Source organism: Microcaecilia unicolor, chromosome 2 (genome assembly GCF_901765095.1).
Source record: "Microcaecilia unicolor chromosome 2, aMicUni1.1, whole genome shotgun sequence".
Lineage (NCBI taxonomy): Eukaryota > Metazoa > Chordata > Amphibia > Gymnophiona > Siphonopidae > Microcaecilia > Microcaecilia unicolor.
The window spans coordinates 564,500,578-564,523,822 of NC_044032.1; the positions used below are offsets into that span (position 1 = coordinate 564,500,578).

Sequence of the window (23,245 nt, forward strand, 5' to 3'; positions counted from 1 at the left end):
AGAGAGAGATACGTCTGGCGAAGGCGCAAGCGGAAGAACAAATGGCTAGAAATGTAAGGAGGGGAGACAAAAATGTCTTCAGGTATATTAGTGAAAGGAGAATGACTAAAAAGGGAATTGTGAGACTAAAAGATACAGCGAAACGCTATGTAGATAATGATGAAGAAAAAGCCAATTTGCTAAATAGATACTTTTGTTCGGTTTTCACTGAAGAAAATCCTGGAGAAGGACCGAGAGGGACTGGCAAAAGTACACCTGAGAATGGAGTGGATAGAGCACCGTTCACGGAAGAGAGTGTATATCAACAACTTGGAAAGCTAAAGGTGGACAAAGCCATGGGACCGGACGGGATCCACCCCAGAATATTGAGGGAGCTCAGAGAGGTTCTGGTGGGTCCTCTTAAAGATTTGTTTAATAAATCCTTGGAGACGGGAGAGGTTCTGAGGGATTGGAGAACGGCGGATGTGGTCCCTCTTCACAAAAGTGGTGATAGGGAAGAAGCTGAAAACTACAGGCCGGTAAGCCTCACTTCGGTTATTGGAAAAGTAATGGAAGCCATGCTGAAGGAAAGGATAGTGAATTTCCTGGAAGCCAATAAGTTGCAAGATCCGAGACAACATGGTTTTACCAGAGGGAAATCGTGCCAAATGAATCTCATTGAATTCTTTGATTGGGTAACTGGAGAATTAAATCATCGACATGCTATAGATTTTAATCTGCTTAGATTTTAGCAAAGCTTTTGACACGGTTCCCCACAGGAGGCTCTTAAATAAACTCGATGGGCTGAAGATAGGTCTCTAAGTGGTGAACTGGATTAGGAACTGGTTGACGGACAGATGACAGAGGGTGGTGGTAAATGGAGTTCGCTCGGAGGAGGGAAAGGTGAGTAGTGGAGTGCCTCAGGGATCGGTGCTGGGGCCGATTCTGTTCAATATATTTGTGAGTGATATTGCCGTAGGGTTAGAAGATAAAGTTTGCCTATTTGCGGATGATACTAAGATTTGCAACAGAGTGGACACCCGGGAGGGAGTGGAAAGCATGAAAAAGGATCTGAGGAAGCTAGAAGAATGGTCTCAGGTTTGGCAATTAAAATTCAATGCGAAGAAATGCAAAGTGATGCACTTAGGGAGTAGAAACCCAAGAGAGACTTATGTGTAAGGCGGTGAGAGTCTGATAGGTACTGAGGGGGAGAGGGATCTTGGGGTGATAGTATCCGAGGATCTGAAGGCGACGAAACAGTGTGACAAGGCGGTGGCTGTAGTGAGAAGGTTGCTAGGCTGTATAGAGAGAGGTGTGATCAGCAGAAGAAAGGAAATGTTGATGCCCCTGTACAAGTCGTTGGTCAGGCCCTACCTGGAGTATTGTGTTCAGTTTTGGAGGCCGTACCTTGCGAAGGATGTTAAAAAAATGGAAGCGGTGCAAAGAAAAGCTACGAGAATGGTACGGGATTTGCGTTCCAAGACGTATAAGGAGAGACTTGCTGACCTGAATATGTATACCCTGGAGGAAAGGAGGAACGGGGTGATATGATACAGACGTTCAAATATTTGAAAGATATTAATCCGCAAACAAATCTTTTCCAGAGATGGGAAGGTGGTAGAACGAGAGGACATGAAATGAGGTTGAAGGGGGGCAGCCTCAGGAAAGATGTCAGGAAGTATTTTTTCACAGAGAGGGTGGTGGATGATTGGAATGCCCTCCCGCGGGAGGTGGTGGAGATGAAAACTGTAACGGAATTCAAACATGCGTGGGATATGCATAAAGGAATCCTGTGCAGAAGGAATGGATCCTCAGAAGCTTAGCCGAAATTGGGTGGCAGAGCAGGTGGGGGGAAGAGGGGTTGGTGGTTGGGAGGCGAGGATAGTGGAGGGCAGACTTATACGGTTTGTGCCAGAGCCGGTGATGGGAGGCAGGACTGGTGGTTGGGAGGCGGGAAGTACTGCTGCGCAGACTTGTACGGTCTGTGCCCTGAATAAGGCAGGTACAAATCAAGGTAAGGTTTACACATATGTTTGTCTTGTTGGGCAGACTGGATGGACCGTGCAGGTCTTTTTCTGCCGTCATCTACTACAGTGGTGGAAATAAGTATTTGATCCCTTGCTGATTTTGTAAGTTTGCCCACTGACAAAGACATGAGCAGCCCATAATTGAAGGGTAGGTTATTGGTAACAGTGAGAGATAGCACATCACAAATTAAATCCGGAAAATCACATTGTGGAAAGTATATGAATTTATTTGCATTCTGCAGAGGGAAATAAGTATTTGATCCCCCACCAACCAGTAAGAGATCTGGCCCCTACAGACCAGGTAGATGCTCCAAATCAACTCGTTACCTGCATGACAGACAGCTGTCGGCAATGGTCACCTGTATGAAAGACACCTGTCCACAGACTCAGTGAATCAGTCAGACTCTAACCTCTACAAAATGGCCAAGAGCAAGGAGCTGTCTAAGGATGTCAGGGACAAGGTCATACACCTGCACAAGGCTGGAATGGGCTACAAAACCATCAGTAAGACGCTGGGCGAGAAGGAGACAACTGTTGGTGCCATAGTAAGAAAATGGAAGAAGTACAAAATGACTGTCAATCGACAAAGATCTGGGGCTCCACGCAAAATCTCACCTCGTGGGGTATCCTTGATCATGAGGAAGGTTAGAAATCAGCCTACAACTACAAGGGGGGAACTTGTCAATGATCTCAAGGCAGCTGGGACCACTGTCACCACGAAAACCATTGGTAACACATTACGACATAACGGATTGCAATCCTGGAGTGCCCGCAAGGTCCCCCTGCTCCGGAAGGCACATGTGACGGCCCGTCTGAAGTTTGCCAGTGAACACCTGGATGATGCCGAGAGTGATTGGGAGAAGGTGCTGTGGTCAGATGAGACAAAAATTGAGCTCTTTGGCATGAACTCAACTCGCCGTGTTTGGAGGAAGAGAAACGCTGCCTATGACCCAAAGAACACCGTCCCCACTGTCAAGCATGGAGGTGGAAATGTTATGTTTTGGGGGTGTTTCTCTGCTAAGGGCACAGGACTACTTCACCGCATCAATGGGAGAATGGATGGGGCCATGTACCGTACAATTCTGAGTGACAACCTCCTTCCCTCCGCCAGGGCCTTAAAAATGGGTCGTGGCTGGGTCTTCCAGCACGACAATGACCCAAAACATACAGCCAAGGCAACAAAGGAGTGGCTCAGGAAGAAGCACATTAGGGTCATGGAGTGGCCTAGCCAGTCACCAGACCTTAATCCCATTGAAAACTTATGGAGGGAGCTGAAGCTGCGAGTTGCCAAGCGACAGCCCAGAACTCTTAATGATTTAGAGATGATCTGCAAAGAGGAGTGGACCAAAATTCCTCCTGACATGTGTGCAAACCTCATCATCAACTACAGAAGACGTCTGACCGCTGTGCTTGCCAACAAGGGTTTTGCCACCAAGTATTAGGTCTTGTTTGCCAGAGGGATTAAATACTTATTTCCCTCTGCAGAATGCAAATAAATTCATATACTTTCCACAATGTGATTTTCCGGATTTAATTTGTGATGTGCTATCTCTCACTGTTACCAATAACCTACCCTTCAATTATGGGCTGCTCATGTCTTTGTCAGTGGGCAAACTTACAAAATCAGCAAGGGATCAAATACTTATTTCCACCACTGTATGTTACTATCCACCTTATAATTGAAAGAGAAAAACGCCTAGATTTCGACCCAAATCGGGAGATAGACGTTTATCTCACAAAAACGAATAAATCGGTATAATGGAAAGCCGATTTTGGACGTTTTCAACTGCACTCCATCGCGGAAGCGTACAAAGTTGACGGGGGCGTGTCGGAGGCGTGGCAAAGGTGGAACTGGGGCGTGGTTATCGGCCGAGGAGAGATGGACGCCTTTCGCTGATAATGGAAAAAAAGTATGCGTTTGTAGCTAGAATTTAGGGCACTTTTCCTGGACCCTGTTTTTTCCACGAATAAGGCCCCAAAAAGTGCCCTAAATGACCAGATTACCCCCAGAGGGAATCGGGGATGACCTCCCCTGACTCCCCCAGTGGTCACTAACCCTCTCCCACCACAAAAAATGATGTTTCACAACTTTTTATTTTCACCCTCAAATGTCATACCCACCTCCCTGGCAGCAGTATGCAGGTCCCTGGAGCAGTTCTTAGGGGGTGCAGTGGACTTCAGGCAGGTGGACCCAGGCCCATCCCCCCCCCTACCTGTTACAATTGTGCTGCTTAATGCTTAGTCATCCAACCCCCCCCAAACCCACTGTACCCACATGTAGGTGCCCCCCCTTCACCCCTTAGGGCTATAGTAATGGTGTAGACTTGTGGGCAGTGGGTTTTGAGGGGGATTTGGGGGGCTCAACACACAAGGGAAGGGTGCTATGCACCTGGGAGCTCTTTTACCTTTTTTTTTGTTTTTGTAAAAGTGCCCCCTAGGGTGCCCGGTTGGTGTCCTGGCATGTGAGGGGGACCAGTGCACTACGAATCCTGGCCCCTCTCACGAACAAATGCCTTGGATTTATTCGTTTTTGAGCTGGGCGCTTTCATTTTCCATTATCACTGAAAAACAAAAACGCCCAGCTCACAAATTGTCGAATAAAACATGGATGTCTATTTTTTTTCGAACATACGGTTCGGTCCGCCCCTTCACGGACCCGTTCTCGGAGATAAACGCCCATGGAGATAGACGTTTTCGTTCAATTATGCCCCTCCACGTTAACTATCTGGTTAACTACTTTTTTCTTGTAGTAGTTTAACTACATGAGACAACTACTTCAAAAGTAGTTAACAAGTAGTTAACTACGTCAGTGGTATTTTAATTTGCCTTAAAATCATTTGCACCTAGGAAGAAATGTGTTTAATGTTTAAAAACAGAGTTGATAAATTCTCAGCAAATCACTAACTAATTAAAGCTAAATGCTTTATGATTACTCTGCTTTATGTTTAAAATCTCAGGTCACTTCAGTTTATAACACAGAAAAAACAGCTTCTCAAAGTTATTGTCACTAAGAGAGCAATCATCTTTGGTACTAAAATTTATCCTAAACAACTACATAACCGTTCTACTGCTACATTACATTACATTTCAAATTGTATTTATAACCCACCATTACCAAGCTAGTTCTATGTGGTTCACAAAAGAATAGAGTCGGCAATTCTCAGGATAAACAACAAAAATCAGTAACATTAAATTAACAATCCCATACTAAGTCTACTCAGAGTACATATTTCTGAAATAAAAATGTTTTCAAAGATTTTGTTTTTAAATATTTTATTGATAATACAACAATATACAAACATACCAAGATAATATCAGATATCGTCAACCCATGTCTGTTCTATAGTCCCGCACCCTCCCTCCCTCCCTCCCTCAGTCAGTGGTGTTGATTCCTGCTCTTGAGATTGTTCATATGCTGACCAGATGTTCGTGAAAGTTCTCATGGTGCCTTTCCTCTTGGCGGTCAGTTTCGACATCTGGTATAGAAAGTCTACTTTATGAGTTATCATTTCCAATGCAGGTGTTTCTGCTTGTTTCCAGGCTCGAGCTAAAGCTATCTTAGCCACTACAAAATATTGAGTAGCCAATCTGTGTTGTCCACTGGAGAATGGGCGGGGCCGGAAATGGAGGAGGCAGTGTTCTGCCCTCTTTGGGTATGATTGCTGCAGCACTGTATTTACCAACTTCACCACTTCCTCCCAAAACAATTCTACTTTCGGACATGTCCACCAAATATGGTAGAATGTGCCCTGAAGGCCACATCCCCGCCAACATTTCCCGAGGTTCCCGGATATATATTTTGCAATTTATCTGGGGTATAATACCACCAGTATAGTAATTTATGCCCATTTTCATTGATAGATTGTGCTGGGGATGCTTTGAGTAAGTATTTATAACTGCTCATCCATGTTGTTCTAGGGTGAGCAAATTGCAACACCCTCTCCCACCTCTTATGATAGTTGGCTTGAGGGTCTGTCCTACCCAATAGTGCAAGATATATCCGGGATATGCTACCTCTGCCCCCTCCCCTGCGCATTGCTAGTTCGAGGGTTGTTTCTTCTAAATCTAACTCATCTTGTGCTCGTCTTCTAATAAAGTTACGCAAACAGCAATAGTAAACAAGGTCTCTCTCCGTCAATCCATATTCTTCCTGAAGTTCCCTAAAACTAATCATATTTCCCCTCTGACCATACTTGCCCTAGTGTGTATAGGCCTGCTTTAGCCCAGGTGTCAAATATCTTTTCTGATCTCCCCAGTGGGAAACCCTCCGCCCACCTTATCGCTGTTCTTCGATAATATTTCATTTCCGGGAACATACGTCTTCTAATTTGTAGCCATGTTTGGAGAGGATGTTTTAGACTAATAGGTAATCTTTGTATTATAGGTGTCAGTTCTCCCCCTGGTATCCACAATATATCCTCTATCGCATACCTGCCTATCCATGCTCTCTCCCAGTGCATCCATTTCTTTATTGCCCCTGGGGCCCACTCTGCCAATATTCTTAATTGTGCTGCTTGGTAGTACAGGTAAAAATTGGGTACTCCCATGCCCCCTCGGTCAAGTGTTTGATACATCATGGCTCTACGAACAAGTGGAGGCCGCTTCCTCCATATGTATCTAAACATTTTCCTATTTAGCTGTGAAAAAAAGGAGGTAGGAATCTGTATAGGCAACGCTAGAAATAAGTATAACAATTTGGGGAGCAACATCATCTTGATGGCATTGATAACGCCTTTTCCAAGATATGTTGAGGCCTTCCCATCTATCTAGTTCTTGAAAGAGTTCATCTATCTTTAAGGGGAAGTTAGCCTGAAACAAATCTGCTGTATTGGGGGTGATCTGTATTCCTAAATATATATTTTTTTTTAATTTAAATTTTTTTTATTATTTTACATTATATTTCCAGGCATAACATCCTGACAGAAAGTGAAATATTGCATAATATAAAGGAAATAACTCACATAATATGTTCGTAATATTTCAAAATTCACTCAAGTCCAACAACAAGGGGATCCAAAACTTAAACCAGAGGAATCTACAAAGAAGTCATTAATACAAAAAGGAAAATAGCTATCCGCGCAGGGCTAGGTGATTAACTAAATTACTCCCGTTGTTTTCTTAGAAGCGATTAGTTTGGAGAGTTGAAGAGGATCAGTAAAGGTATATTTTACGTTATCAAGCTTAATACACTTGCAGGGGTACCTAAAAAAAAAGGTCCCCCCTGCTTGAGTAACAGCAGTTTTCATCATGAGAAATCGTTTCCTTTTCTGCTGAGTTTCTCTGGAGAAGTCAGGGAACAATGAAATTCGTAAACCTAAAAATGGCTTCTCCCTATGCCGAAAAAACATTTGGAAGAGCCATTGCTTATCAGGAAATAAGGCCACTGTAGCAACCAAAGTTGCCGGGGTGGTCTGTTGAGTATCTGAGATCTCCAGAAGAGCAGAAATATCTGATATTTGTGGCACATTTTGGTTCAATACTTTTGATGGAAAATAAAAGACCTTTGAAAACGGAGGTAGATTAACTTCAGGTATATTCAAATTCTCTATCAAATATCTCTTCAGCATATCACCAGGCTTTACCATTGGCACACTAGGAAAATTAATAAAATGTAAATTCAAATTCCTGGCATAATTTTCTAAATTTTCCGATTTAATTTTTAAATTGGTTAAGTCCTTCATAAGCAAAAATTGAGTGTCCTCTAATTTTTTCACAGATTGTTCGATTTTCTCTGTTCTAGGAGTCAACTTTTCAAGTTCTACCTTCTGTTTTTCAGTCTTTTCCTCCAAGTCATTAATTTTTAGGAATTGTTTGGTTGAAATTGCTAGAAACATCTGTCCCAAACGGGACATAAGATCCCATAATGAATCCATAGTTACCGTCTCAGGTTTGGTAATGAGGTCCAAGGGAAATGTAAATTCTTGTTCAATCTTTCCCGTTCCAATCGCTTATAAATTCCCAGCCATTTTTGGTTGGCGAGTTTCTCCTGGGGACAACAACTTCCCCTCCTCCGCTATCGAGAGCTGACTCTGGGTTTCCTTCTCCAAAGCAGCTTCACCACTCAGGGTAAGCGTCAGAGAACCAGGAAGCGGGGAACTCGCTGCCATTGGCTGTGGGGGTGGGAGTCTCCTTTCAGGGCTGAGAGTAGTTTCCAACTCGAGGGACGCCGAAACTTCCTCCAGTTCGCCGGCGTCTCGCCTCGGAACAGCCCCAGATTCCACACCAGTCCTCCGTTGCATATACTGATCTAGCGGTCCAGATATTTGGGAAGAGGTCTGGGAAACTCGGGCAGAAGCTCTTCCTCTACGCTTAGGCATCTTAGTGTAACGTTAGAGCAACAGCAAGGCGCGTTAGCGTGCAGCCATCTTGGATCGTAACAACACCTGTATTCCTAAGTATTTGATAGATTTTTGTGCCCAGGCGAATGGAAATGTATCTCGCAGTCTCGGTATCTTTTCATTCGGTACTGTTATGTTTAATAGGGTAGATTTGGTTAGATTGGGTTTAAACCCGGATACTGCTCCATAATATGTCACATGATCTATTGCTTTTTGTACTGATATTGCACATTCAATGTAACACCTTTCAATTCTTTATCAACCATAAACAGAAAAGATTTCAACTATATAGCCACCACTGGCATCCCTCTCCCAGATCCCTACCTCCCACCCCCCCTCCCCTCATCCCCAAAACCCATGTATGACACATCTTTCCCCTTGGGTTAGACATGCCAAAGAGGTAAGTGAATGAAAACCCGAGATATTACCAGCCTGGTGCTGTTGCAAGTTGTTCAGTCAAGTAACGGTACAGTCCCCTCCGATGGTGTTTATCATAACTCTTTGCGAGGTCCAATATTTATAATTCGTCAGCGTTGGTTGGGCCCTGTATGACCAGACCCTGCGAGGCACGCTGCCATCGCGCTTTGGTGCTGCTCTGTGAGGCGGCAGTTGGGCGGCTTGGGTGCGCGGATTCCGCCATTGCTCCGTGGTCCAGGTGTTCTTGGGCCTCCTCCAGCAATGTAATTCTGCATTGTTTGCCGGCTTTATAAAATAGCAGGGCAAAAGGATGTTGCCATTTATACTTTATACCTTCCGCTCGTAACTGTGCAGTAAGTGGCCGTAATTCTCGTCTGCGCTTAAGCGTAGTTGCTGAGATATCTTGAAATATTTCAAGCGGATAGGTGTTCCATGTGATCGGCCACTCGCCCGTGCTTTATGCATGAGTTTTTCCTTAACTTTATAGTCAGAGAAACAGGCCACAATATTGGCCCGTCACGAACCCAGCGCCCGATGCGCCCTTTCAATCTGTATATCCTCAGGTGTGGTGACTTGCTCCGGCATGGTCAGGAGCTGGGCCGCTAGGTCCTTCACTACCTGTTCACAATCATTATGGTCTGGTATTTCCGGGAGCCCCCGTATTCTAATGTTGGATCTCCGACTCCGATTTTCTAAATCTTCCACCTTATCAGTTAGAAAGCGTAGGTTCGTGCGCTGTTCCTGCACGGTAGCCTCAGTGGTATTTAGGGAGTCAGCGTGCTCTTCAAGTCCGACTTCCACCTCGTTAACTCTATTCCCTAATTCTGTGATCTCTCCTCGGAGTTCTGCTCCGAGTTGTGCGAATTCTTTGAGCATCTCTTTCATTTCCATTTTAATATCCTGGAACCAGGTTTTAAGCTGCTCCCATTTATCGGGTAGTAGCTCGCTGTCTCCGTCTTCCCCTCGCTCTTGTTGGGGCGACGGCGAGCGTGTCCACGTGGCGTTCTCATTCGCGCCTGAGTTCTCGGCTTGCATTGTGGATTTGGCCTCACGCTGTCGATACGCAAAAGTAGTTAAGTCTGCCGATTTAGTTTTAATGCTCGACATCTGCAGTGTCGCTAGTCTTTCGCCGCTCTATTCTGCAAGTTGGGGCTGTTTAAAGAAGCTGAATATAGCTATATGCTTCGTTTTTCCAGACTGGGTGTCGGGAGCTCCGCTATTAGACCTCCATAACAGCGTGACGTCACTTCCTCCCCGTTTTCAAAGATTTTTGAAATTGTTTAGAATTGGACATACATTTCAAGGAGCGTGGTTAATAGATTCCAATTAAGTACAGCATTGAACTTGGTAAAAGCTTTTACCACTTTTGCAAATGCAAGAAAGCTGTTTGTAGAGGTGTCTGAACCTTCCAGGTAATGCTCAACCTCTTCCTTTGTTCCAGATTCACCTGCTGAAAAGTTGTTCTTTGCAGTGGACAGAAAATCAAAGAAGTCTTCATCTCCAGTAGCAGTCTTTTCCTTGAATGTTGACTGTAACTCCTATGGAAATGAAAGTGGAACTATGCCACTAGCTCTGACTTCAGTCTCTATTTGCAGCCACAGTATGAATGAATAGCTGCATCTTCTCATACCATTTTTGTTCTGGTAGATATCTCAACTTGAACTTCGAAACAAGCATTGTTGCAATATGGTAGTCATCTTCTTTAAATAGTGGACCAAATTTTGAAGCATTTCCTTTTGCCAGAGCTGTGATTGATGGCTGCATTGTCTTATCCAAGTTGACATCATCAGCCAATCTCTATAATTTTGACTGAATTCCCATTGTTGTGGGAATATAGCAGTCATTTTCAGTTTGCAGAATATCATTTGCGGCAGACAGTGGCTTCATGAGGTAGATATAGTTCCTCATGAACACCATCTTAGTATCAGTCATCAGTTCTAGTCTTATTTTTTGTTGATGTTCTCGTGTCTTTTCCACTTCAATTGTAACCAGTTGACTGATGGCTAAAACTAATCTGAAACTCACCATATGCAGGTTGGATTGAGGAATGAAAGACCAGCCACCCCTTCAACAACATCTGCATATTTGGTACTCCGATTGCATTGTTAAGAACCTGTACTTTCCCAATGACACTGTCAAACATTCACTTGTAGCTTAAATCTTTTCATCCTTCATGGCTGTCAACAGCTACTACAAGATTGAGTGTGTGATTGACACATCTCTTGTGCTTGTGAAACCAGTTAGAGACAATGGGGCTCATTTTCAAAGCACTTAGCCTTCCAAAGTTCCATAGGTTTCTATGGAACTTTGGAAGGCTAAGAGGTTTGAAACGTGCCTCAATGTCATCAGCGTATAATTCATCTTTGACTGCATCAGAGATGCAACATCAGAAGATTGGACCACCTCTGGCTCGGAAAGTGACTGGCTGTTGGACTTTGTTGAGCATGAACTGCCGTTCTCTTCATTGCCACCGGCGCAAATGTCATTCAGAAGATGCAAGGTTTTTGTAACATTTGCTGTATTGTCAGTAACACAGCAGATGATCTTAGTTGTTATATGGAATTCCACAAACAGTTCAGCCATCATTTGAGCAAGCTTATTCCCAGTGTGGGAATGTTTAAACCTTTGAACAGCCAAAGTATGGGAATGGTGCAATAGTGTCTCCTTGTTTATGTAACGAACGGTCATTCCAAGAAAACTGTACTTGTGGCTGCTCCAAAGATCTGCTGTTACAGAAACACATTCCACCTGTTGTAATTCTGTAATAAGCAAGTGCTTGTGAATTTTATACAATTCGTTTAAGTTTCGTGTTAGATTGCTTCTACTTGGTGGTTAGACAGCAGGCATACATCGCTGGCAAAACTTTCCGAGGGCACTTTGTTCAACTTTCGCAAACAGCGTCATATCTTCTGCAGTCATCAACAAGACTTCATGATCAAATTGTTTCTGTGAAATAGTTCCTTGTCTGGGCAGAGATCAGTTGAGTGGAATTTGGATAGTTTTTTTGCTAGTGGCTCTGGTTGCTTGGATTGATCACCTCCTTCAGCACTCCGCTTCATGCCATTCTTTGTTGCCATTGTTGACTGCATGGCCTTGAACCGTGCATGATGACTAGGATGTTCCTGTTTTAATGCAGTGTTTTGCATATAACTTAATTTATGGAAGTTAGACTAAATATCCTTAGTCTCATTGAAGAGAATGTAATGCATAAATGAAGGACTGCAATTAAGGGAGAGATATTTTAGTAATTTTTCATTTCATTTTTTTCTTTAATTTTTACATAACAACTGAATTGCAACAGGATTTGACTTCGATTTTTAAATCATTTGTCATATAGTTATAAATCACAACGGCATTTTAACAAATTGCAGCAGTTGGTGAAATATGTACTGTTGCCACATTTTAACCTGGCAAAGCAGCGCCATATAAGCAAACTTTATGTGAAAATGAGACACTTATCAGTGGCAGCAGCAGCTTACAATACTCATCTTGAGAAGCTTGATGAAGTTAATGCTTGAAATGATATTGCCACCAATCTCACATTGTACACAGAATTTATTATCATTATTATTTTTTGTTACATTTGTATCCCACAGTTTACAGTTCGTTACAAGATTTTCTCATCTGGTTTATCACTTTTCTATTTCAGTTTCTCTTAAAATTCCCTCATTACTAAACTATTCATTCTGGCTTATTTAAACAGTAACTTATTCCTAAATCAACAATAAACACTAGCTATGCCAATACACAAAGAAATGTCTCCAGTGCAGTTTCTCATTTTATGAAATCACAGACTTGTACTTCCTTCCTGTCCATCCAATCACAGTACAGTTTCTCATTTTATCGAATCACAGACTAGTACTTCTTTCCTATCCATCCAGTCACAATGCTTCTATCCATCCATCCAATCCCAGTGCATTTTATTTTATCCAATCAAAGTACTTTTAGTTAGACTTTTTGGATTAATTACTGAAAAGTATGTAGTTAACTACAGTACCCAGCATTGCTGAAAACATGGGAAGACAAGATATTTTTCCAAGGACAAACAATCTAGCAAGTCCCCACAACATGGGTGACATCATCAATAGAGCTTCTCCAGCTTAGCAATTACTAGAAGCTTTTAAGCCACTTCATTGTGCATGCATGTCACTTCCCACATTCCACTGTTGTGCAGGACCACCTCATTTATCATCTTTCCATGGAGCTAGTTGGTCGCACATTGCTGGAGATCACATCAAATTAGACTTCTTATTGTTTAAAGTCAATTTTTGTAAATTGTTTGTACATTGTCTTGTTAATGTCATTCATACTTCTTCTTACTTGTGTCTTACATAAGTTTTCAACCATTTTCAAGTTTCCTCTTTTTTTTGCGCTAAGCTCTTAGTAGGCCTTTGTTGAGAGCCTCGAGCTCCCAGTCAAGCTATTTTTTTTTGTCAAAATCAAGTTGTTTGGTTTCACCTCAGCTTTTCCGGACAATGAGGGTAATTTTATAGGGGGCATTGAGATTTAGGCATCAGGAAAGCGCTTATTTGAAGCCTATTTTTCTTCATAGAATACTAGCTTATGCCAACTTACATGTGCTTGCTTTGCAGGTATGGGCATTTACACCAGCCATAGAACTGGTGTAAACGTTCATATCTAATTTACAAAAGAATATGCATAGATTATAAGATTCTATAATCTATGCATGTTAGCGTGCACTCTGCCCAAATTCCACCCATGTGAATGCCTGCCTGCAAAATGTGCCCTGTTGCATCATGGCGCATACTTATATATATATATATATATTTTTTTTTATTTGTACCCCGCACTTTTTCCCACTCATGGCAGGCTCAATGCGGCAGGCAATGGAGGGTTAAGTGACTTGCCCAAAGTCACAAGGAGCTGCCTGGGCCGGGAATCGAACTCAGTTCCTCAGTTCCCCAGGACCAAAGTCCACCACCCTAACCACTAGGCCACTCCTCCACTCCTCGTATATTTATTTATTTATTCATTTATTGCATTTATATCCCACATTTTTCCACCTATTTGCGGGCTCAGTGTGGCTTACAATACATTGTGAAAGATGGAAATACAATTTGTTACAGTACAATTATGGGTTACATTGTGAAGAGTTATGGGAAGACAAAGTCAAGTCAAAACATCATTAGGGGCATAGAAACTATGGAATGTAACAGTGGGGAAATGATAGGGCGATCGAGCAATAGCAGGAGATCGTTAGGGTATTACAATTTTATCTGTGGGTAGATTTTTAAGTGTGGAGAAAATATGGGGGAAGAGAATTCAGAAGAGAGTGTATTGATGCATTTCTATTAGTGTGCATGGAGTTCATGTGTTTTGATCCTTGCAGTAAATTTTCTCAAAGAGATGAGTCTTCAATCGTTTGCGGAAAATGGCCGTTTTACGCATGTGTCTACATAGGCACATAAATGACTAGAATACTGACATTTATGTGTTTATATACAGTTACCCCTAGTATGTGCCAGTACAAAGCTCCAGTGGCTTTAAGAGGTGCACTCGGTTCCTGTAATGCCTAGGAGCTATCCTAGATCCCTCTCATTGTAAATTGTGTTTACAAATGTCCAAGAAAAGCAGCACAAATGAATTTTTGGTGCTGAGAAGTCTGGACCATCAACTTTGGTATCAGAACCATCAGTCTTCATGGGTCCCAGAGCTCTACCAGATGCTGATGATGCACTGGCATCAAGAATGCATCATTTACTCTCACCATCAAGCATCAATAGAGGCTATTGGTAATTATTGATCATCCAAGTCCCACCCAAAGAAAAGGCAGGATTTGACCTCAACTTCATTGATGCTGAGGGCTTGTGATGCTGACAACCAGGTAGAGGCCAGAGCATGTGAACATCATATCTCGATGGAGCACACTACAAATGGCACTAAGGTCAGAGTACTCAAATCACCCTTGACAGGAAGACTGCTCATCCTCCTTGGTATTAGAGGAGGCACAACAGCCTCTGAGGATCTGAGACCTGGCATCTGATATTCCTCAGTTGACTCATGACATAGCCACTCCTATTGTATTCCTCATGCTTTTGTGGCTAGCAGGCTTGGAACAGCAGCTCATGAGGAGATTTGACAAGTAGATGGAGTGTTTCATTTCTTGGCATAATGCTGCGGCTTCAGTGCTATTTAATCTTGATTCAGAGAGACATCCAGTGGATCCTTAAGACTCTCACACTGCATGCCAGGGAGACATCACCACCAAGGCCTTGAAGGATATTGGGGACTAGATAAGCCACACTGTTGTCAATCTCCAGTGCATCTGGAGAGGAAGCTTTGCTGAGCCATCAGAGATTCTTAGTTTCTCGGTGCCCTCATCCAAGGCCTAACCCTGATATCAGTAGGTTGAGACGGCAGAGACCCAGAATTCTTCACTGGAGTATTTTTCAGGGTCTGACTGAGCAATCCAGAGATTTTGATTTTGAGCCAAAGGTATTGTGTGAAGGAGATTTATCTGGCTTACTATCAGATATGCTTCCACCACATGAAAGAAGGAAATCCCTTCATGAGGAACTGTCATTAACTGATTTTGACAGACAAAGAAGGAGCCCAGGGCAGAAAAACTGGACATCTTCCAATTCCATGATCCCGAACCCTCCCTAGAATGTGGTGACAGTGCCCATTCACAGAATTCTCAAGGATATGCAGATCAGAATGTGGGAGATCTACTAGTAATAAGAAGGTTGACTCTGTGTACAGAGTTCAGAAGGCTCCTGGGTTTGAGAAGCAGGAGCTTCCTAACGATTTCATGGTGGTTGAATCCACTCTCGAAAGGGCCGATGGTTTCAAGATTTGCTTATCAGTGCCCCCAGGCAGAGAAACTTGAACACTGGAAACTCTGTGGAAGAAACATTTTTCAGAATGCTACACTCACTTCCCACATTGTTTCTTGCCAGCTCTTCGTGGATATGTAATTGTAGAACATTGGGTGTAATATTAAGACGTTTGCTGACACTTCCTCTCAAAAGAAGACTGAGCAGCAACATTCACTAGTGGGTAAAGGGAAGAAGTGTAGAAAATACATGGTCTGAGTAGTTTATATTTTTGGTATGGCATTGAGAGCTTCTGCAATGAGCATTGACACCCAGAGGCTCACATGGTTCCAGGCTTCAGACCTAAAATATGACATGCAGGAAAAGCTTGCTGACATGTTGTGCCATTGGGAGAGAATCTCTTCAGTAATAAGGTTAAAAAGGCTGCTATCCTTGTTAAACACAGTGATACCCTTAAGACCTTCTCCAGGCCCACTTCCTATCCAGCTTCCTCTTTCAAGAACTACCAGAGTGGAGGGAAAAGGAGACCCTATTACTCTCAAAGATATAGCTATCCTCCTCCTTCCCACTCTTCCCAATCAAATCAGGGCTCTCACTTCCCTCTGAGACAGCAGAGGGCTCAGAAGACCCAACTGGCGCTGCAGCCAAAACCATCTCTATAAAATGTTTTTCCTGAAGATTAGTTTTTATGTGCACCAGTGTGATATACGATGCTCTGATTAAAGGTAGAAAGAGCTTTTAAAATCTTTAAATAGTCACAACTGTTCAGAAATTCATTAAAAATACAAATGAGAGAGAAGCTTTCTAATTTTGTTTAGCTGCCATTGAATAACTTCAAAATATTACATTTAATACTCCTTAAATTGTATCATAATATGTGGCATAAAGCATTATTCACAATTTTACTTATTTGGGAGTCCATTTTTGCTCGTCTTTTTATGAAATGATGACAAGGAATGAGAAGGACTTGGTTGGGATTGTTGAAGAGTGTATTTCTGGGTGGTCTCCATAATTTTTGTCATGGTGGGATAGGTTAGAACCATTAAGATGACTGTTGTACCCAAGATTAATTATGTTTTGAGTGCTATTCCCCTTTTGCTTCCATGTGCTCTGAACCGGTACTGGAACAGAAATTAGTAGGCTATAAGCCCCCTCGCATAGCTTAGAAAAGCTGAAATTCACTAACGATATGGGAGGAGTTCAATTTCCTGACTTTAGGAAATATCATTTAGTGCATATATTGGGGATGGGGGCTCGGTTTACATCTGTTGTGTCAGATGATTTACCTATTTGGCTTCGCTTAGAGGAAGAGTGTCTCAGCCTATACCTCTGTCTGTTGCCCCTGGGATTACCTGTATTCATAGGTTTGCAAGCCATTCAGTGATTTATTCCACTCTTGTGGCTTTGGGTATTTTGCAGTAGGAGGTGGACTGTAAGGGTTCTGTGTCCAAAAAAAACTCCCTTGTGTGAGTGGGCAGTCAATTGAATGGAACCTCTGGCAGAAGTGTGGCATTTGGACTTTGTAGCATCTGGTATTAGATGGGCAATTTAAATCCTTTGGCAGGCTTTGTGAGGAGTATCGTTTGTCAGCGAGAAATTTCTTTTCCAACTTGCAGTTAGTTTATTCACTTCATAAGTATTTGGGGAGTTTAATCTAATTGAGGAGTGGGTTTTGCAAAGTTGTTGAGAAAGTTAATGTCTTTAGGTCATTTTGTTCCTAGACTGTATTCATTATTAACTATGGGAAAGAAATGTCTGGGAGCCAAGAAATTCTGGGACAATGATGGGGTGCAGCTGACACCAGATCAATGGGGGAATTTTTAGGCTGGTGTTACTTGTGCAGTTCGGTCTGTATCAGCCACTCAGTCAATGTTTTTTTTGGCTCAGAGCTTTTTGGACACCGGTTAGGTGTTTTCGTGCTAATAAGTTAATTAGCTCCAGCTGTTTGTCGTGTAAATGAGAGAAAGAGACCTTAATCCATATGCTTACTGTGATAATCATAAGACATAGACTTTTTCTTTGGCTATGCTGATAACATGTGCTATTATGGTTTAGAGATATCTCATTGTTCCTTCCCTGTATAGTAAAAGCCAGGCAAAGTTTATAAGTATTCTTACGGCTGTAGCAGTGAAGTTAATTGTTAATAGCTGGAAAGATAATGCCTTATTAACAGTGCAGTTATGGTGGGGTTTAGTTTGTCAAATTTATGAGTATGAGAATGTGATAACAGAGAGAGGTAGTTTATTGCAGAAAATGATGATATTTGGTCGCCTGTTGATGAATTCCTGAAACAGCAACATGTTTTATAATTGATATAGTCTGTTTTGTTTGTTGTTATATTGTTATAAATTATGGAACTGGATAATATGGAAGGCAGTTTTGAAAGTAATGTCACTGGGTATAAACCACTGGAGTTGTAAAGTAGCCTAATGATTAGAGTAGCTGCTGAACACCATGGAAAACAGGGTTTAAATCCTTCTTCCACATCTCATCATCCTCAATTGTCTCAGGTGCAATTTAGATTGTAAGCTCCCTTCATCAAGGACATGACTTGAGTACCTTAACTGTAACATGCCTTGAGCTCAGATTTGGGAAAGGCAAGCAATTAAATCTAAAATTCAAATCCTAAATTAACTGTCTGCAAATTGTGATTAAAAGGAGACATTCCCAGAGGTGCGTTTAGATTGAGGGATAGAAAGTAAGCTTGTAAATTACGTCTTAGATCTACAGATGTGCTTTTCTGGCAACATTTTGTCCACACAAAATAATAGGTATTATGGTGCATGTAAATTCTGTGTACGTTTGCCATCCTGGTAGTTTTAAAAGCAGAAGTTCTTGCCTAGTTCCCTTCAAAAGTAATAAATAGAAATAAAACAAAACAAAGGATATGATATCTTTTATTTAATGCATTTTTTATTAGCTTCTGAAGGCAATACCTTCTTCATCAGATCAGAAATGAGAAAATATTGATAAATATCAGAATATGTAAGTGAAACATAAAGCATTCCAGTGACAGTCTCATGAGGTTAGAAGGGGGAATTGGATTAGAAACGGGTAGAGATGGAACTCATAATTTCCCTTCAAATAATTTCCCTTCAAATACTGGTACAAAGAAGTTTGCATCAATGCAGGTAGTTGAAATATTACCCTGCAGTGAGTGATAATATCAGTGAAGTCTCCCTGTTCAGGAACAAGAATGCATACAGGTGTTTACAAAATTCTTAGACATTCATTAATCACTTTTTATAATACTGAAAATCTACAATTTTAAAACATGGAAATGTATAACGTGAGAAACACTCTTACCTTACATTGCACAATCTTATCTTTCTTCTTAAGGTATGAGCAATCCTGCTTTAACTATGGAAAATGAAACATAGTCTGTTCATTGCTGCTGAAAAGGAGGTTAGTATTTGTTTTATGATTTATTTCACCACCGGTATTTGGCAGACTTTATATTGCTACTTTTGCCAAGATAGTGACTGTGCTTAATTTCCCCCTGCTGAATGAAAGTTACAAGTGTCTTACCTATGTAATATATTATAACACTAAGAGGAATAGTTAATAAGCTACAGTAAAATACTGCAGATTCCTTTACTGTGGGAGTCACTAACCTATGGTGCCATATACCCTTGTTTGGCAGCTTGACACCTATTGGTAGTACCATGAAAATACCACTAGGGTAACATCAGAGGTAACATTTTGATCCTAGCAGCCTATGGGAGAGGAGCAACTGGGAATTGCTACTTCTCCACCAATGCTAGACACCAGGGACAGCCCAGTAGGCGTAGGGGTAGTGTCTTTAGGGGAAGAAAATTACTGTAGGGTGGTGGTGGGGGGTCTCTTTCAGTTGTTGGGGAGGTGTTTCAGGGGTGTCTTTGAGTGGGATGGAGGCCTATTACAAGGGCAGAAGAGTCCAAGGGTCTGTTGTTGGGGCAGTGGGGGATCTTTGATGAGGGAGGTAGGCACAGGAATTACATTACCTCTGACCTCTTAAAGATAGGTCCTGGGATCATAGGGTCACATGTAAGCAGCCTATTGCTCCTAGGAAGAAAAATAATTTCAGCTCAAAGCTGCTATGATTTTCTATGAGTAATGCAGCTTGCAAAGTTAAAAGCTAGTAGAATTATTCAATTTGCATAATATTGAGTTGCATTGCATTTCATTAACATTTAGTTCATGTTGTGGTAAAATAAGGTGTGTTAAAAGTAAAATAAATATGATTTTGTCATGTCAAGGACAATTCTATAACATAGGTGCCTGCATTTATGCATATTGGGGTAAATTCTATATAAGTTTCTACAAGTTAGGTGCGAAAACACTAGACATTAAGCTAGTATTCTATAACGGCAGAGATGCACACCAAATCTGTCATAGAATACTAGTATAAGACTGCAGTTATACGCCAAACTTTAGGCACAACCACTGATGCCATCTCTATGACTGGCATAAATGATGCCGCCTAAATGCAGCAGTTGGGCGCATAAATGCAACTGTTCTATCAAATGCACACATGAATAGTTGGAATGCCCCTACCCCATACTTCTCCCTTGTTAACGTTCCCTTTGCATTTGCATGCCAGAGAAGTTTGGCGAGCTTTTTATAGAATAGGGGCATAAGTTTGTTACGCGTACAACTGCAAATTAGCATCAATTAGTGCTTACACCGCTTAGTATTTATCGCCAATATGTTAATTGTTATACACATAACTGACCCTGTTCTATAACTGCGCGTCCAATTGTGCACCCAAGTTTGGGTGCCATTTATAGAATTTGAAGGATTATCGGCCAGATTCTATATATTGTGCCTAGTGTTCCGCGCTAAAATCCAAGCATATTCTATAATGACGCATGTAACTTAATTGGCTTAACAAGCCAATCAGTGTTTTTAACAGCACTTAAGCAATAATGAGCACTAATTGGCAATAATTAGAATTTACGTGCACAACTCGTTAAGCGTATTCTGTACCGCACAGCACCTAAATTCTAATGCATGGAGCCAAAAAAGAGTGTGGTTATAGGTGGGGAAATGGGCATTTTGTGGGTGTTCCAAAATTTACAGGTAGTGTTATAGAATATGCCCCTCTGCTTAAATCTATGCGCCAATATTTATGCCATGTTTTCCATGATGTAAATGGATACGCATAGTTCTTGGTGCTGGGATATAAACTAAGCGTATTCTATACACCGCACCTAAATGTAGATGCCAATTGTAGAATATGCTTAGGCGGAAATTTATTTCACGTGGCTTTTTCAGGTGCCTCATGTAGAATCTAGCCCTATGCGCATAAATGTTTAGACCAGAGGTTTTTAACGCAGTCCTCAGAGTGTATGTATATGTATATATATATATATATATATATTAAAAAAATGGACTGTATCTCTATCCTCATATCCCACAAAATCAGATTTTCTTCATCAGGGAAGAAGATTATTTCCTATATCAGTCTTCCCTTTTATAAACTGCACTGAAAGAGAAATTGGACAAAGTAAATGATGATACTAACCCTGTTATAGGAGGAGGGGTTGTAAGTTTGCCTATTGTGTGTCTTAGACCACAGTAGACTGCTTATTTAGTTCTCATCATGAAAGCAAGACATTTTGCCAGCTGGAACAGTCTGTTGATTTTGTACCTCCTCAATTATAAAGTAACAAAACTATGCCTCCTCATTCAGGGATCCTTTTACTAAGGCGCGCTAATGCACTAAAAATGCTACCACGCCTTTGTAAAAATCCCCTCAGTACTTTCTAATCTCACCCTTGCTAGAGCTCAGCTGTCTTTTGAGTGTCAGTATCTATTCCCACCTTTCTGTATACCTACTTAAGATCATAGTAACATAGTAGATGACGGCAGAAAAAGACCTGCATGGTCCATCCAGTCTGCCCAACAAGATAAATTCATATGTGTATACCTTACCTTGATTTGTACCTGCCTTTTTCAGGGCACAGACCGTACAAGTCTGCCCAGCAGTATTTCCCGCCTCCCAACCACCAGTCCCGCCTCCCATCACCGGCTCTGGCACGGACCGTATAAGTCTGCCCTCCACTATCCTCACCTCCCAACCACCAACCTCTCTTCCCCCACCTGCTCCGCCACCCAATTTCGGCTAAGCTTCTGAGGATCCATTCCTACTGCACAGGATTCCTTTATGCATATCCCACGCATGTTTGAATTCCGTTACCGTTTTCATCTCCACCACCTCCCGCGGGAGGGCATTCCAAGCATCCACCACCCTCTCCGTGAAAAAATACTTCCTGACATCTTTTTTGAGTCTGCCCCCCTTCAATCTCATTTCATGTCCTCTCGTTCTACCGCCTTCCCATCTCCGGAAAAGATTTTTTTGCGGATTAATACCTTTCAAGTATTTCAACGTCTGTATCATATCACCCCTGTTCCTCCTTTCCTCCAGGGTATACATGTTCAGGTCAGCAAGTCTCTGCTCATACATCTTGGAACGCAAATCCCATACCATTCTCGTAGCTTTTCTTTGCACCGCTTCCATTTTTTTAACATCCTTCGCAAGGTACGGCCTCCAAAACTGAACACAATACTCCAGATGGGGCCTCACCAACGACTTGTACAGGGGCATCAACACTTCCTTTCTTCTGCTGATCACACCTCTCTCTATACAGCCTAGCAACCTTCTCGCTACAGCCACCGCCTTGTCACACTGTTTCGTCGCCTTCAGATCCTCGGATACTATCACCCCAAGATCCCTCTCCCCCTCAGTACCTATCAGACTCTCACCGCCTAACACATAAGTCTCTCGTGGGTTTCTACTCCCTAAATGCATCACTTTGTATCTAGTCTGCCTATTATCCTTAATTTTTGTGAAGGGTTTGGGAGGGCCAGGGCCCATCCATTTATGGTTCAGGCCCACCCAACAGTAGCACATGTTTAGTGGTAACTGGTGGGAATCCCAAGCTCCACCAGCTGAAGAGTTTTCCCTGATGGTAATGAAAACGCTACTCTCCATGACACCGGCACCTGCTCGGTTTTCAGTGCATGCCTGCTGCCAAGGTGGAAAGAAGCGTTTTCCCACAAGCTGAGATATATATATATTTTTTGGGGGGGGGGGGGTAGAACACTTGGTGCCCACCCAATTCTTGCCTAGGCCCACACAAAATCTGTTGTCTGGCTACGCCCCTGAAGCTTCAGTTGAACAGCACTGGACCCCTCCCCCCCTTGGCTTTCCCCTCCTTCCCTGTATTTTATTTTCTTTAAAAATTCTGTGGGTCTATCAGTCTTCAGTGGATTACAATCTAACATACTTAATACATAAAAACTGACCTAAAAACAGGACCAATACAAACCAATATATTAACAATAACTAGAGCTGTCTTCCACTGTTCCCACCCTCCGTTCCTTCCCTGTGGCTTGATCCTATCCATAGTCTCTGCTGCTAGTGACACTGGAAGTGGACAGGGCAGGCTAATTTATGCAGGGAAACACCAAAAGAGGAACAAAATGTTATGCAGTGCAGAAAGCAGTCAAAAGAAGAGCAGAACACATGTCTAATCTGATAAAAAGGCTTTATTTGTGCCACTCTGTAAAATGTCCACATTTCACCTCACTAGAAGCTGCTTCAGGGGGTAAAACAGCTGTGTGGCGAAACATATAATAAATCATATAACTTGAAACACCAATCCAGAATATCAAAAACTATTAAAATATCTTCATAAGACAT

The 23,245-nt window shown here is 42.1% G+C and overlaps 1 protein-coding gene across 2 annotated transcripts in view; it reads left to right on the forward strand.

Moving 5' to 3' along the window:
* ZDHHC2 (zinc finger DHHC-type containing 2) overlaps window positions 1-23,245 on the forward strand; it is a 144,138-nt gene that overhangs the window by 113,847 nt on the left and 7,046 nt on the right. For both annotated transcript variants that reach the window (XM_030192647.1, XM_030192648.1), the window contains one exon: window positions 18,898-18,963. In XM_030192647.1, the coding sequence (XP_030048507.1) occupies window positions 18,898-18,938 (41 nt within the window). In that variant the 3' untranslated portion in view covers window positions 18,939-18,963. The remainder of the gene's footprint in view (window positions 1-18,897; window positions 18,964-23,245) is intronic.